Genomic DNA, 13,889 nt, shown 5'->3' with positions numbered 1-13,889 from the left:
CTCATACTCAGGATGGGAGCTACGCTGTTGCCCTCCACAAGACCTCAACCCCAGAACAGGGGACTGGGACGGTCCCCCACCCCCCACCTGGGAGCTCATCCCCCCAGACAGGAGGACCAGGCTGCTGCCTGTCAGGGACCACATCCCCGGGATGGTGGGGGATCAGGCCACTTCCCACCACCCCTGGGAGCACATCCTCCCAGACAGAAGGACCAAGCTGCCGCCTCCCAGGGACTGGCAGGGGGGACTGGGCCACTCCCCCACACACACCAGGAGGGGGAATAATCCACACCCCCATAACCTAATTTCCGCTACTACCGCCCAAAACAAGAATTTACCCAGAAGAGACCTGAGCTGAGCCCAAGGCCTCCCAGCCCTTGCCCAGCCCCCAAGCAGTTGGAGCTGCGAAGGCCTCTGCCTCACTCGCTGTAGCGGCTATCCCTAGTGAGGACACTGTCTGGGTGCATCCAGAGGCTGGTTCCTGGCTCCAGGACAGAGACCTCCAAGTTCCTGCAACGGGGGGTTGGCACCAGCAGTATGTGCGCGAGCAGAGTGGCCAGACCCCTGTCTAGCCATGGGGCCACGCGCTGCTCAGGAACGAACAGCACGGCGGGACTCCCGCAATGCAGCGAGTTGCTCAACAAGAACAATGCTGGTCTATGTCCAGCCAGGCAGCAAGGGGGGTGAAGGGGGTTATACTTCAGGGCATCCACAACCTGCAGCAGCAGCAGCCATCCCACAGACCCTGGGCCCATCCACATGTGTTCCCATGCGCTAGCTGGGAGCGCAGGCAGCAGGCTGGCCTCCCCAAGCCGCACAAACCAGTCCAGCAGCTTCATGGGCGAGTGAAACCCACGCTGAATAATAACCCTGCGCTGTATTTACCTTTCACAGCAGTTCTCTCATCACTGGCGCATTGCTGTGCACTAGCAAGTCGGTGCAGGACACGCAATTAAATCATCTTATCTCCCAGATGCATCACCTCAAGTCCCAGCTCACACTCACTGGAGGGTGAGGGGGCCACTGGCTGACCAGCTGGGCTCCCAGACTCTTGCTGAGTTTGCCACTTGCCCAGCAGAGCCAGGGGAGGCCAGATCCCAGCAGGCCCAATGCGGAGCTGGGTAATCGTTTTGAAGTTCTCTCCCCGCCTCCTCAGTGCTTCTTAGCCAGCGGGTGCCCTGCCCCAACGCCCCAGCTCTGTGAAGAAGCAGGGAGCCCAGCCCGGGGAAGGTCTGGGAGTGCCCCAGGATGGCGCCTCAGATTTACTTTCCAACACAAAAAGTTTGAGCATCCGGGGCTGGGAAGAGACGGAGTCAAAACAGCTGCTGGAGCATCTGTGCAGGACATCAGCCCCCCCACAATTCCACACACTGAACCGCAACAAAAATGCCATCAAATGTAAGCCAGCGCCCCCCGGAAGCCGGTTCATGGCAATCGCAGCTAAACCCCCGGGTCCCTGCTCCCCCCACCCCAACTCACCCACGAGCCCCCCCGTACAGCCCCCACCACAATGCAATGGGATGCCCCCACGCTCTGCGCCTGGCTCGTGCGGACTTCATGGGCAGAAGGCCGCGACCACAGAGGGGGAAGGGCGGCAAGGGGGAAGGCGCCGGCTGGGGAAGCCGGATCCGCGCTCCAGCTCCAGGTTCCCCCACGCTCCCAGGCTGGCTGGCTCAGGCTGCGAGGAAAGTTTACTTCTAGTCAATAGTGAAAGAAGAGGAGCGCAGGATTGTTCCCCGCAGCCTCAAATCAGTGCCTGCGAACTCCCAGCCCAGCCCAGCCCCCTCCCCCAAGCGGGGATTATACAATGATTAAGTATTTTCTTTGTGCTCTGGGACACAGGGCCGGCCCCCTCCCCCCAGCGCAGACAGGGGAGGGGGCTCGGGCAGGGGGGAGCGCACAAGAGACGCGTTACAAGTGGTTCCCAAGTTGGACGGAGCCGTCCCCGTCCTGAGCCCCTTATTCAGCCGCTGATCCCTGCCGTGAGAGCCCGCATCATTGGGGCGCGCGGCGGATTCCTGGCTTTGAACCCCCGCCCCCTGCCGCGCAAAAAAAAAAAACTTTCGCAAAGTTTGTAAAGAGAAAGTGAGGGGACCAGATCACGTCGCCCCCCTTCCCGACGGCACCAGACACCCCACCCGAACGCCAACCTGGGGTCCCCAATATTGCCAGGACCCCCAAACACCAAGAGAGGACCCCTCAACAACAGGGTCCCCGAAACTGCCCCAACAACGGACTGAGCAACAAGAGATAGCCGGGGGCGAGGGTCCCCTGGCACTCACAGCTGCCGCGATCCCTGCTCCAGTTCTCCAGACCACAACTCCCACAGCCGGCGCGCCCTCCGCAAGGGATCCCCCGCCCCTGCCCCTGCCCGCTTACCTGCTCCGGCTCCCAGCTGCGCCAGCAGCGCGATGCCCAGGAGGCTGCCGCCCAGCAGCGCCCGGGACCCGACCCCCGAGCCCATCCCGCCGTTCCGCTCGCGATCCCGGACCCGGACCCCGCTCCTCCGCCGCACCCGCCCTAGAGATCCATGGCGGGGCCGAAATCCCCGCGCCCCAGATCCAGACACCAGCGCAGCCAGGCTGCCTCCCTCCCGGACCCTGGGAAACTTCCCCCGCCAGCAGCGACTCGAGTCCTGGCCCGGCCGCCCCTCCTCTGCGCGGGGCGGGGCCCGGCCTCCTCCTCCCCGGGCTCCCACGCTCCTTCCCTCCCCTCCCTCCTACCCAGCCCGCTCCCGGCCAGGCCCAGCTCCGGGCTGCAGCCAGCTTCCCCTGCCCGAGCTGGCGCCGGCAGGTGGCGTGGGCCTGACCGGGCTCCCTCGCTGCAGGCGGGGGGAGAAGGGGGTACCGCGGCGCCCAGTGGGGCTCGGGCTGCCGGGGACAGATGACTATGGAGGGAGCGGGGTGCAATGGGGGGGCTCTGCTGGGAGATCTCTGAGCGACCGGATAATGGTTCCCCAGGGGAGGGGGGTCCAAACCTGCCCCCCACCCAGCAGGGTGGGGGAGGAGGCACAAGCAGCGGTGTGTTCTGGGGTCAGGGATGTGCTGGCTCAGACCCCATACCCTCGGCCTTTCCCACAGAGTCATGAATCCTCCCTCCAACATGACCAAAAAAGCGGTTGTTTTTTATGAGCATCCAAGTCCCCAAGGAGGCGAAAGTTTCCATCGCTGGCTGGCTGTGGCGAGGGGCGGCCCCTCATCCACCCCCGCTTCCGGCGACTCCAACCCAAGGCGACTGGTGGGGTCCGCACACTGGGGCAGCTGTAGCCCTGGCAGGATCCCTGCTGCTTTGTTAGCATTTGGGGGGAGCTAGGCAGACTGGGGGATGGAACAGAACAGACCCTGGATGAACTGACTGAGTCCCAGCTGGAACAGAACCAGCCAAGGGGACTGGAGAGAGTTGATGGGGGGCTGGTTAGCATCTCGGGGGTTCTGCTACTTTGCCCCATCTGCTCAGGGGCTGGAGAGAGCCACTTGCCCCTCCTCAGTGCAGAGTCCCCCCTTGCTCCATCTCCAGCTGGAGTTGGGCCCTGCTGAGCCCACACTGGTAACATTGTCAGCTCAGAGCCTTCGGCCTCATGCTGCCCTGTCAGGATGGAGCTTTCCTGGAAAGTTCAAGGCAATTCAGACAAGACAGCTGGGCTCCTGGAGAGTCCAAGGCAGCTCAGCCCAGACACTGCTCTGCCAGGCTCCAGAAGGCCAGGTGTCATTGCGGAGGCAAATTGTGAGGGTGAAGGGAGTTTGAATTCTACTTGAGGAAGAGGACATGAAGGGACCAAGGGGTATGGGATATGGGGCAGAGCTAAGGAGCTGTGGGGCTCTTTTCAGGGGCACTGAGCTCTCTGAAAATCAGGCCCTGAAGATTCATCTACATCTGGGTGAACGTCTGCACCCTGACCCCCTGGGTCTGGCTGCCACAGCCATGCCAAGGCTCATGTGCAACCTCCCTGGGCAATCACATACCGGGAAGCTCCGTCCTGTCTGACTAGGGCAACCCAGGCAGTAGAAGCCTCTCTGGAGGAATGGGCACAGGGCTGGTGGGGCTCTAATCCCGCTACTACCACTGCACTTTGATAGGGCTTCACAGCCAGCTGCAAGCCACAGGCCCCACTCCCCTCAAGCTCTGAAGCAAGAAATACCATCCAGTGGGAGGGAAGGGAAATGACTTGCCCAAGGCCCTTCAGTAACTCAGTGGCAGAGCATGAATAGCACCAGGCCTCCTGCTCCCTGGCACAGCATCCCACCCACCACCGCCTGCTCCCCAGCTCACTGCTATTCCTACTGGTCGGCATGTGGGACAGACAGCTAGCTGCCTGCTCCCAATTCTCAGCCTGAGTGGCCTCCTGAGGAGGGAACAGGGGCTGCCCTGCCCCTCTCCCCAAGAGATTGCTCCATCACAAAGAGACTAGGGCTCTTGATTCTCCGAGGTGCTGGTACTGGTGGGAGTTATTGCTAGCGTGGCCCATATACATGCCCTAGCTGGCAGGGCCGGCTTTAGGCCTATTCCACCAATTCGGCCCCACGCCCAATGAGAATCCCTTCCCTGGCTAGAGGCGCCTTTTTAATTTTTACTCACCTGGTGGCACTTTGGGTCTTCAGCAGCGGGTCCTTCAGTGCCACTGAAGACCTGGAGTGAGTGAAGGACCCACTGCTGAAGTGCCGCCGAAGACTCAGAGCACCACCTGGTGAGTACAAGCCCCACGTGTTCTTTTACATGTGTGGGGTTTCTTTTTTTTTAAGTCATCCCTGCCGGGGCCCTGTCGAAACTGTTCAAATTGGGCCCCGCACTTCCTAAAGCCGGCCCTGCTAGCTGGGATCGGCCCCGTTGCACTGCACAGCTGCCGAGGGAGAGACAGTCCCTGCCCCACAGAGCTCACAGGCTGAGCAGACACAGGCTGGGAGAGCAAACAGGCCAGAGAGGAGAGGCGACCTGCTCAAGGTGACCCAGCAGGGCTGCAGCACAGCTGGGAACAGAACCTAGGTCTGCTGGGGGCCAGCCCAGTGCCCTCGCTACAGGGCCACTCTCCTCCCCCAGGCCCACCTGCTCCCTGGCCTTAGAGCTCTCAGCAGCTCAGAGGAGAAACCCTGCACAGCAGAACCTCCCCCGCAGGCTTCCTAGCCCTGCTGCCCCCACTGCAGCTGGCAGTGGGGGTGTATCTGGCAGAACCGTTTTCCCCAAAGAGAAGGTCCTTGGTGGGGCCTGGGGATTCAGGCTCAACTGCGGGGGGGGTTGTGCTCCAGATTCTGGTCCCAAATCTCCCCCAAACTCACTGGGTGGCCTTGGGCAGATGCCCTCCCCTTGGGGCACCTCAGCCCCCAATATCATGGGGTGAGACCGATCTCCCCAGGGAGCAATGGGGCTCGGGGAATTGCTGGCTGGTGTCACAGGCCAAGTGGTGCTAGGGGGCTGTCTGGATGATGGAGCCCTTGGTGAGGATGAGATATCGTCACACCCATTTTACTCCACTAGGTGCAACGCTGCTGCTGCCATCTCAGACCCCACTGACTGGAGCGGGCATAGCTGCTGTGTGAGCGGGGGCAGGGCAGGTGACGTTCTCTGGGCCCCTCACCCCACAGCACATGAGGTGGGGACGCCCAGCTACCCCAATTGTGTCTTAGTGGCAGAGTGCCCTGAGGCTGGCACATGGCAGGCCATGCTCCCATCCTTGGACTGGTCTCCACATGACACCAAGGGGTATGGGATATGGGACACCGCTGGAGCTATGGGGCTCATTTCAGGGGGGCTGAGCACTCGCAGAACTTGTGGGTGCTCAGCGCCTCTGTAAATCAGGCCCTGAAGATTCATCTACTGCAGGGCAAGCATCTGCACCCGGACCCTCAGCAAGGCACCGCCCCCTAACTGGGACAGGCCCCTCTGGGCGCAGCGGAGAGTTTAGCTGAGGCTGCCAACATGGGGCCTATCCTATTGCAGGGGGCAGATAGTGACCTCCAGGCTGAGGCCCAGACAACTCATCTCATGGGGGCTGAGACACGGTCATCATGAGGACTCTTGTTATGGACAGGCTGGGATGTCCCCTGGGCTGGAGATCAGCAGCATGGCTGGGTGCCTGGGATCCCGACTGAATTATGGGAATGGCCTCAGGTCCCAAGGCAGCTGCCTGCCCTAGGGCTACGATGTATGCGAGGGGCACTAGTCACAGCTCCTCTATTCCCCCCATAGCATTAGCTCCCCCTGTTGCTGCCCCAGGCTTTGCAAAGTGCCAGGTCCAACAGTCTCTTCCTCTGTGAGCCCTTCCTGCTCCCCCCTTTCTGTGCAAATCTCACAGCCCAGATCCTCCTATTTATTTTTCTTTGTCATTCTTGTGTGAATGCTGAAGCCAGCTGTGGAGCAGGGCTGGCTGCCGGGGCGCTGGGAAAGAGCTGCCAAGCCCCCAGCCCGCTCAGAGCACATCTGCAGAGGTTTGGGGGACCAGGGAGCAGCCTCAGCAATGGGCTTGGGGTGCCAAGGTGCAGCCAGAGCAATGGACTGGGGGAGCAAGGCACCTCCAGGGCTCTGGGGGACACAGACAGGTTGAGGGACAGTGTGTGGGACTTGGGGAGCACAGTGAGAGTTTTGGGTGCCTAGGAGTACTCCCTGTGAAGGGTTTGGGGTGGCAAAGTGATGGGTTCAGGGGGGCAAGGAACACACACAGAAATGGGTTTGGGGGTGCCTATGGGGCTCACTTAGTGAGGGTTCAGAGGTTCCCAGGGGGCTCACACAGTGAGGATTTGGGGGTGCCTAAGGGCACCCCGTGACTGGCTCAGACCCCACCTCTTTCCACGACAGGGAGCACATTGCTGGATCTGGGGAGGCTGCCCAGCCTTAGAATAGTGAGTTCTGGGTGGCACAGCTAGAGGGCAGGCTTCACCCTGAAGTGCCCAGGCTCCACCCCTTGTGGGGTCAGAACTACTCCAGGGGCCTAGGAGGGCTGGAGCTAAGGTGACCAGATGTCCCGATTTTATAGGGAGAGTCCCGATTTTTGGGTCTTTTTCTTATATAGGCTCCTATTACCCTCTGCCCCCGTCCCAATTTTTCACATTTGCTATCTGGTCATCCTAGCTGGAGCAAGGTGCTGCCCTTGGGATGGTTCCTACTATGGGGGTTCACCCCAGAGCCAGGCCAGGCACCCCAACAGGCAGCCAGACTCCATCTCCCCTGCTATGACCTCATCCTTCACTTCCTGTCCTAAACAGCCATGTTTGCACAGCCATGTAGTGCATGTAGCTGTTAAACTGGCCCCGGTCGACCCCAGAAGTGGCTGCAGCTCAGAGCTGGCTGGTCCCTCCATACCATGTATTTGGCAGTAGGGATGGGGGAGGCAGGCTGGGGGGGGGCAGTGGGGCCTGTGCAGGTTATTTCTGTCCATAACCATCTCCCAGGCGCCCCCTCCCTCGGCCACAGCCTCTGCTGGGTCCCAGCCCAGACGGGCTTTGCTGGAATCGCTGCAGCTGTTCCCTGGTTAGTCATGGATGACAAAGATGCATCTTTCAGCTTCAAAACGATCCTTCCCAGCCACCCCCTGCTTCCCTCCATCCCCACATCGTCCCCCCACACCTCCCCTCCAGCCCCACATCCAGGGCCGGTGCAAGGATGTTTCGCGCCCTAGACGAAACTTCCACCTTGCGCCCTCCCTCCCCCCACACCCTCACCCTAAGGCGCCCCCTTTGTGGCTACTCCCCACACTCCGCTCTGAGGCACCCCTCCCCCCGCCCCAGCTCACCCCTGCGTGCACAAGCACCCCGAGCATGATGTGGCCGCTTCACTTCTCCCACCTCCCAGGCTTGCGGCACCTAAGCTGATTGGCGCCGAAAGCCTGGGAGGTGAGAGAAGTGAAGCAGCCACGGCGTGCTCGGGAGGAGGTGGGGCAGGGGTGAGCTGGGGAAGGGAGTTCCCCTGCGTGCCGCTTCCCCCTTACTTGCTGCAGGCGGCCCTCCCCGCGCTCCCCTGCCCCAGCTCCCTCTGCCTAAATGCCGGCAGCGACCAGGGTGGCTGAAGATCCGGCCGCCGCAGTCGCTGCTGAAGAAAATGGCGCCCCCCAAATGCCAGCGCCTTTAGCGACCGCCTAGGTCGCCTAAATGGTTGCACCGGCCCTGCTCACATCTCCCCACACCTCCCCTCCAGCCTCACATCATTCCCCCACATGTCCCCTCCATCTCCACCTCCCCCCACATCTCCCCTCCAGCCCCACATCCCCCCACAGAGCTGCACATGGATCCCCAGGTAGAGCCACTCCTGGATCCCCAGGTAGAGCCAGTAACATTTGGGGCTTGCAGGGGCAGGGCAGGGAGACTTGGACATTGCCACTTTCCCAGCTGAGTTCCCATGTGTCTGCCCTGCCTGGGAATGGGGGCCCTGGGCATAGGCTTCTCTGGCTCAGCTGAGTGGCCCCATGTGGCCATTGTTTGAGGTCACTGCTGCACCTCCCCAGCTGCAGCCTTGGCTCTGGAGCAGTGCAGGGATGCAGGCCTGACTTGGTTGTTTCTTGGGTTGTTTTTTCTCTGCAATGATTGGACATTAAATCCCTTTGGGCCTGGAAGTTCCCAGCTGCTCCCCAAAGGGGAACACATGGAGGGGGTTAAGTATCAGAGGGGTAGCCATGTTAGTCTGGATGTGTAAAAGCAGCAAAGAATCCTGTGGCACCTTATAGACTAACAGACGTTTTGGAGCATGAGCTTTCGTGGGTGAATACCCACTTCTTCGGATGCATGTTGCATCTGACGAAGTGGGGATTCACCCACGAAAGCTCATGCTCCAAAACATCTGTTAGTCTATAAGGTGCCACAGGATTCTTTGCTGCTTTTATGGAGAGGGTTGTTATGCAGACAAAACTACACAGGATCGTTTTAGGGGGCAAGACAAAGATGCCACATTTATGATGATAAAACAATTTGATCTATAACCACTAGCTAAAACCTTAAAACTTATACACATACACACACACACCGTTCTACAGGGTCATGGCAGCAGAGAGGGAGCCAGGACTTCTGAGTCACATCTCTAGGTTGGGGTACTCCCCTTGCGCTGCCTCAGTTTCCCACCTTTAGCGGGCTCACCTCACTGCCATGCCCAGCTGGGGGTTGGGGGGTGTAATCTGCTCCGGCTTGTGAAGAATGAGGGCCCCACATGGCTGTGTGCCATGGACAGGTGTGGTGTAGGCTAGGGCAGCATGGTTGTGACCCACCAAGTGGCGCTCACCACATCTGTGCTCTGGAGCCCCCAGAGCAGTCGTGGGTGCATGCCTGGGCCTGGCAGGCCATGGGGATTTAGTATCTGGTGCCCAGTGCTCCCTTCAGCTCTTCGCTGCTGTGTAAAGAGGAACAAACCCACCAAAAGCCTTTCATAACCAACCTCCAGGCTGCAGTGAGCCCAGAGCCAGGGGCCCTGCCAGGCAGGACACGGGGTGTGAGCACTCAGAGACTTTCAGGTCAGAAGGGACAATTGTGATCATCTAGTCTGACCTCCTGCACATTGCAGGCCACAGAACCAGGGCTGGCTCTACTGTTTTTGCTGCCCCAAGCAGCGTGCCAAATTGCCGCCGTGGATGGTGGGGGCAGTCTATGTGCTCTTAGGGCAGCACACGCATTTCCACGGCAGTGGCAGTTTGGAGGCAGCTTCTGTCTTCAGCTGGAAGACAGAAACTGTGCCGCCGTGGACAGCTGAACATAGAAGCTGCCGCTGAATTGCTGCCACCGCAGAAACATGCATGCCACCCTAATGGCACACGGACTGCCCCTGTTTTCCACGGTGGCAATTCTGTGTGCTGCTTGGGGGCAAAAACACACAGACTGCCGCCCCTTGCAGATTATCGCCCCAAGCACCTGCTTGGAATGCTGGTGCCTGGAGCTGGCCCTGCACAGAACTTCACCCCCCCAACACTCCTGGAATAGACCCGGAACCTCTGGCTGAGTTACTGACATCCTCAAATCCCAGTTTAAAGACTTCAAGTTACAGAGAATCCACCATTTACACTAGTTTAAACCTGCAAGTGACCAAGGCCTCACGCTGCAGAGGAAGCAAAAACCTCCCAGCGTCTCTGCCAATCTGACCCAGGGGAAACTTCCTTCCCAATCTCACATCTGTTGATCAGTTAGACCCTGAGCACGTGAGCAAGTCCCAGCAGCCAGAAACTGGGGAGAGAATTCTCTGTAATAACTCAGAGTCCTCCCCATCTCCAGCCATTGGGGATATTTGATGCTAGTAGCTGCAGATCAGTTACATGCCATTGAAGGCTGTCTCCTCATCCCATCCCCTCCAGAACATTCTCAAGCTCAGTCTTGAAGCCAGTTTGGTTTTTTGCCCCCACTGCTCCCCTTGGGAGGCTGTTCTAGATCTTCTCTCCTCTGATGGTTAGAAACCTTCATCTAATTTCAGCCCTAAACTTATTGATGGGCAGTTTATATCCATTTGTCCCACTGATGTACTCATAGAGAGCAATCAGATCTCCCCTCAGCCTTTGTGTGGTTAGGCTGAGCAAGACAAGCTCTTTAAGTCTCCTCTCACAAGGTCAGTTTTTCATTCTTCTGATCACCCTAGTCGCCCTTCTCTGCACCTGTATAATTTGAATTCATCTTTCTTAAACATGGGAGACCAGAATTGCTCACAATACTCCAGGTGAGGTCTCACCAATGCCTTGTATAATGGTACTAGGACATCCCTGTCGCTACTGGAAATACCTCGCCTGATGCATCCTAGGACTGCATTAGACTTTTTCACAGCTGTACCACTTTGGCGGCTCATAGTCATCCTGTGATCAGCCAATACACCCAGGTCTTTCTCCTCGTCTGTCACTTCCAACTGATACACCCCCAGCTTATAGCAAAAAATCTTATTAGTCCCTAAATGCAGGACCTTGCCCTTCACACTATTAAATATCATTGCATTTCTATTACTCTAGTTTTCAAGGTCAACCAATATCTTGTGTGATATTCTGGTCCTCCATTGTATTGGCAATACCTCCCAGCTTTGTGTCATCTGCAGATTTTATTAGCACACTCCCACTATTTGTGCCAAGGTCAGTAATAAAAATGTTAAATAACACTGGTCCCAAGACTGATCCCTGAGCAACTTGCTAGTAACCTCCCTCCAGCCTGACAGTTCACCCTTCAGTGTGACTGGTTGTAGTCTCCCCTTTAACCAGTTCCTGATCCGCCTTTCAATTCTCATATTAACCCCCATCTTCTCCAATTGAATTCATAATTTCCCATGTGGAATTGTATCAGATGACTTACTGACAACCAGGTAGATTAGATCTACTGTATTTCCTTTGTCTAAAACCTCAGTTATCTGTGCAGAGAAACAGATCAGGTTGGTTTGGCAGGACCTACCGTTTGTAAAACCAGGTTCTATTTTATCTCAATTACTGTTCATCTTTATGTCCTTAACTACGTTCTCTTTCAAAATTTGTCCCAAGACCTTGCATGCAGCTGAGATAAAAAATAGTTTCCCGGATCATTTTTCCCCCTTTCTTAAAATAGGAACTCCAGCCATAGGATACGACCCTCGAGTTTACTATTGGGCTTGCAATTTCATGTTGCAGTTCCTTTAATATTCTTGGAGGGACATTATCTGGGCCCCCTGATTTAGTCCAGTGAGGCGTTTGAGTTTGACTTCCACCTCGGATGTGGTAATTTCTACCTCCATATCCCCATTCCCATCAGCCACTATGTGACTACCTCTAAGTGCCTCGTTATCCTCATTAAAACCTGAAGCAAAGGATTCATTTAGGTGTTGGGCCATGCCCTGTGTTACTTTAATCTCCACCCCATCCACAGTGCTTAGCAGCTCCACTTCTTTCCTTGTTTTCTTCTTATTTATTTGGCTATGGAACCTTTAACTGTTGGTTTTAATTCCCTTTGCAAGGTCCAGCTCTGCTTGGCTTTTCGCAGTTCTTACTTCTCCCCTACACAGCCCCCCCAGCTCTGCCATGTCCCTCAGTCCCAACCCACAGCCCCCACAGCTCTGCGATGCCCCTCAGTCCCAACCCACAGCCCCCCCAATGTGATGCCCCTCAGTCCCAATCCACAGCCCCCCCAATGCGATGCCCCTCAGTCCCAACCCACAGCCCAACCAGCTCTCTGATGCCCCTCAGTCCCAACCCACAGCCCCCACAGATCTCTGATGCCCCCAGTCCCAACCCACAGCCCCCCCAGCTCTGTGACGCCCCTCAGTCCCAACCCACAGCCCCCCCAGCTCTGCGATGCCCCTCAGTCCCAACCCACAACCCACCCAGCTCTGCGATACCCCTCAGTCCCAACCCACAGCTCACCCAATGTGATGCCCCTCAGTCCCACCCCACAACCCACCCAGCTCTGCAATGTCCCTTAGTCCCAACCAATAACCTCCCCACTGTGATACCCCTCAGAACCCAGTCCTGACCCACAGCCCCCTGCTATCCCAGCCTCGTGCCCCCCCCCACCATGGAAAAAGGACCAGAGGGACAGAAAGTCCTGTGTTGGGGAGGTGGCAGCAGCCCCTAAGGAAGGAGTCAAGTCCCTGGACTGTTGCACCCCCCGGTCCCCTCCCCTCCAAGGTGATGTTGATAAAGTCTCTGCAAAGGAGCAATAATTTACAGGCTTGTAAATGGGAAACAAGCTGGAGAGCGCTGTGCTTTCAGCATGGCTGGGGAAGTCAGGCAGAGTGGTTAGGGGTCAGGGGAACAGCTGGGTGGTTGGGGTGCGGCTCGGAGGGTACAGGGGGAGGTCTTTACAGCTGAGCTGCTTCCCCTTTCCCAGGCACTGGGCTGGTCCATCTGGCCATGATTTGTTACTGGGAGTTTCCCCACTTGGGCTCTGGCCAGAGAACCACGATCGGGCTAGGAGGAATTGCTGGGAGAGCTGCGCAGGAAGGGGGGGAGGTCCTGTAAGCTTCACTTCCCCCTGCTGCCCCCTGCAGGTGGGGTCAAGGGCTGCAGCTCAGGCCAGTGGCCCCAGAGCTTGTCGGGATGCAAGGAGTGGTTGGTGCAGGAGTACAGGCCAGCCTCAGGCCCCTGATTTGCTCAGTTAACCCCATGATGGGGGCAGGGGCAGTGTGGGGAGGGATAGAGCCTGCAGGGCAAAGAGCTGCTCCCAGCCTGCCCCTGCCCTGGGCCCCCAGGGAGTCCAAACCAGGTGTGACTCTGGCCCCCAGCTCCCAGAGCTCGGGGGCAGGATCGTGCTCTGTCTGCCCTCGACCCAGCAATGGAGCTGGAGGGGTGTTGCCCCAACAGACTTCTCCGCAGAGCCACACCCCATGCAGAGTCCTCCACCCCCACATCCCTGGGGCAGACTCTCCCCCTTAATCGCTTGGGCTCAACCCAGCCCCCCCATGGGCCCCTGCAACATCCTCCTCCCTCTCCACCAGCAGACCCTGAGGCATTTGTCTCTCCCCCATCCCCAGACCTTCAAACCGCCCCTACCCATTCCCCAGCTCCTGGTCAGTGGGGCCAGCTGCTGTGCATGCTCAGGCTCCAGGGGATGAGCTCACCCCACAGGTGAGGAGAGAATCTCCCCTGGAGAGCATGACCCATCTGGGAGCCTCCTCTCCCTGCTCTAACCACCAGAACCCACTCCCCTCCAAGTGCCTGGCTCCCAGTCCCCCCTTCTCTCCCCAACCCAGGGATAGAACCCAGGAATCCTGCTTCCCAGTCCCCCTGCTCTACTCACTAGCCGCCACTCCCCTCCCAGAGCCAGGGAGAGAACTGAGGAGTCCTGGTTCCTAGTCCTCCTGCTGTAACCACTGGACCCTGCTCTCTCTCCTTAACTGTAGAGTTTTGAGGCCCCTTGGCTAATCTTGAGCCCAAGAGAGGAAGGGGGAGCCCCCTGGGCCAGGCCTGGCTTTTTCTCTTGCTTCCTAAACTGGTCAATCACTGAACTAATATCCTACCCCCCATTCCGCCTGGGCCTCCCCTCTGC

General features: G+C 58.3%; 1 protein-coding gene across 1 annotated transcript in view; it reads right to left on the bottom strand.

The window, feature by feature from the left end:
* NOTCH3 (notch receptor 3) overlaps positions 1-2,601 on the bottom strand; it is a 47,408-nt gene extending 44,807 nt beyond the window's left edge. The window contains exon 1 of the mRNA XM_030545486.1: positions 2,380-2,601. Within this exon, the coding sequence (XP_030401346.1) occupies positions 2,380-2,464 (85 nt within the window). The 5' untranslated portion in view covers positions 2,465-2,601. The remainder of the gene's footprint in view (positions 1-2,379) is intronic.
* Positions 2,602-13,889: the final 11,288 nt, after the last annotated feature.

The sequence above is a fragment of the Gopherus evgoodei genome, unplaced genomic scaffold (genome assembly GCF_007399415.2).
Source record: "Gopherus evgoodei ecotype Sinaloan lineage unplaced genomic scaffold, rGopEvg1_v1.p scaffold_37_arrow_ctg1, whole genome shotgun sequence".
Taxonomy (NCBI): Eukaryota; Metazoa; Chordata; order Testudines; family Testudinidae; genus Gopherus; species Gopherus evgoodei.
Note: the sequence above shows the minus strand (reverse complement) of the source record. Positions and strands in the feature narration are given on the sequence as shown.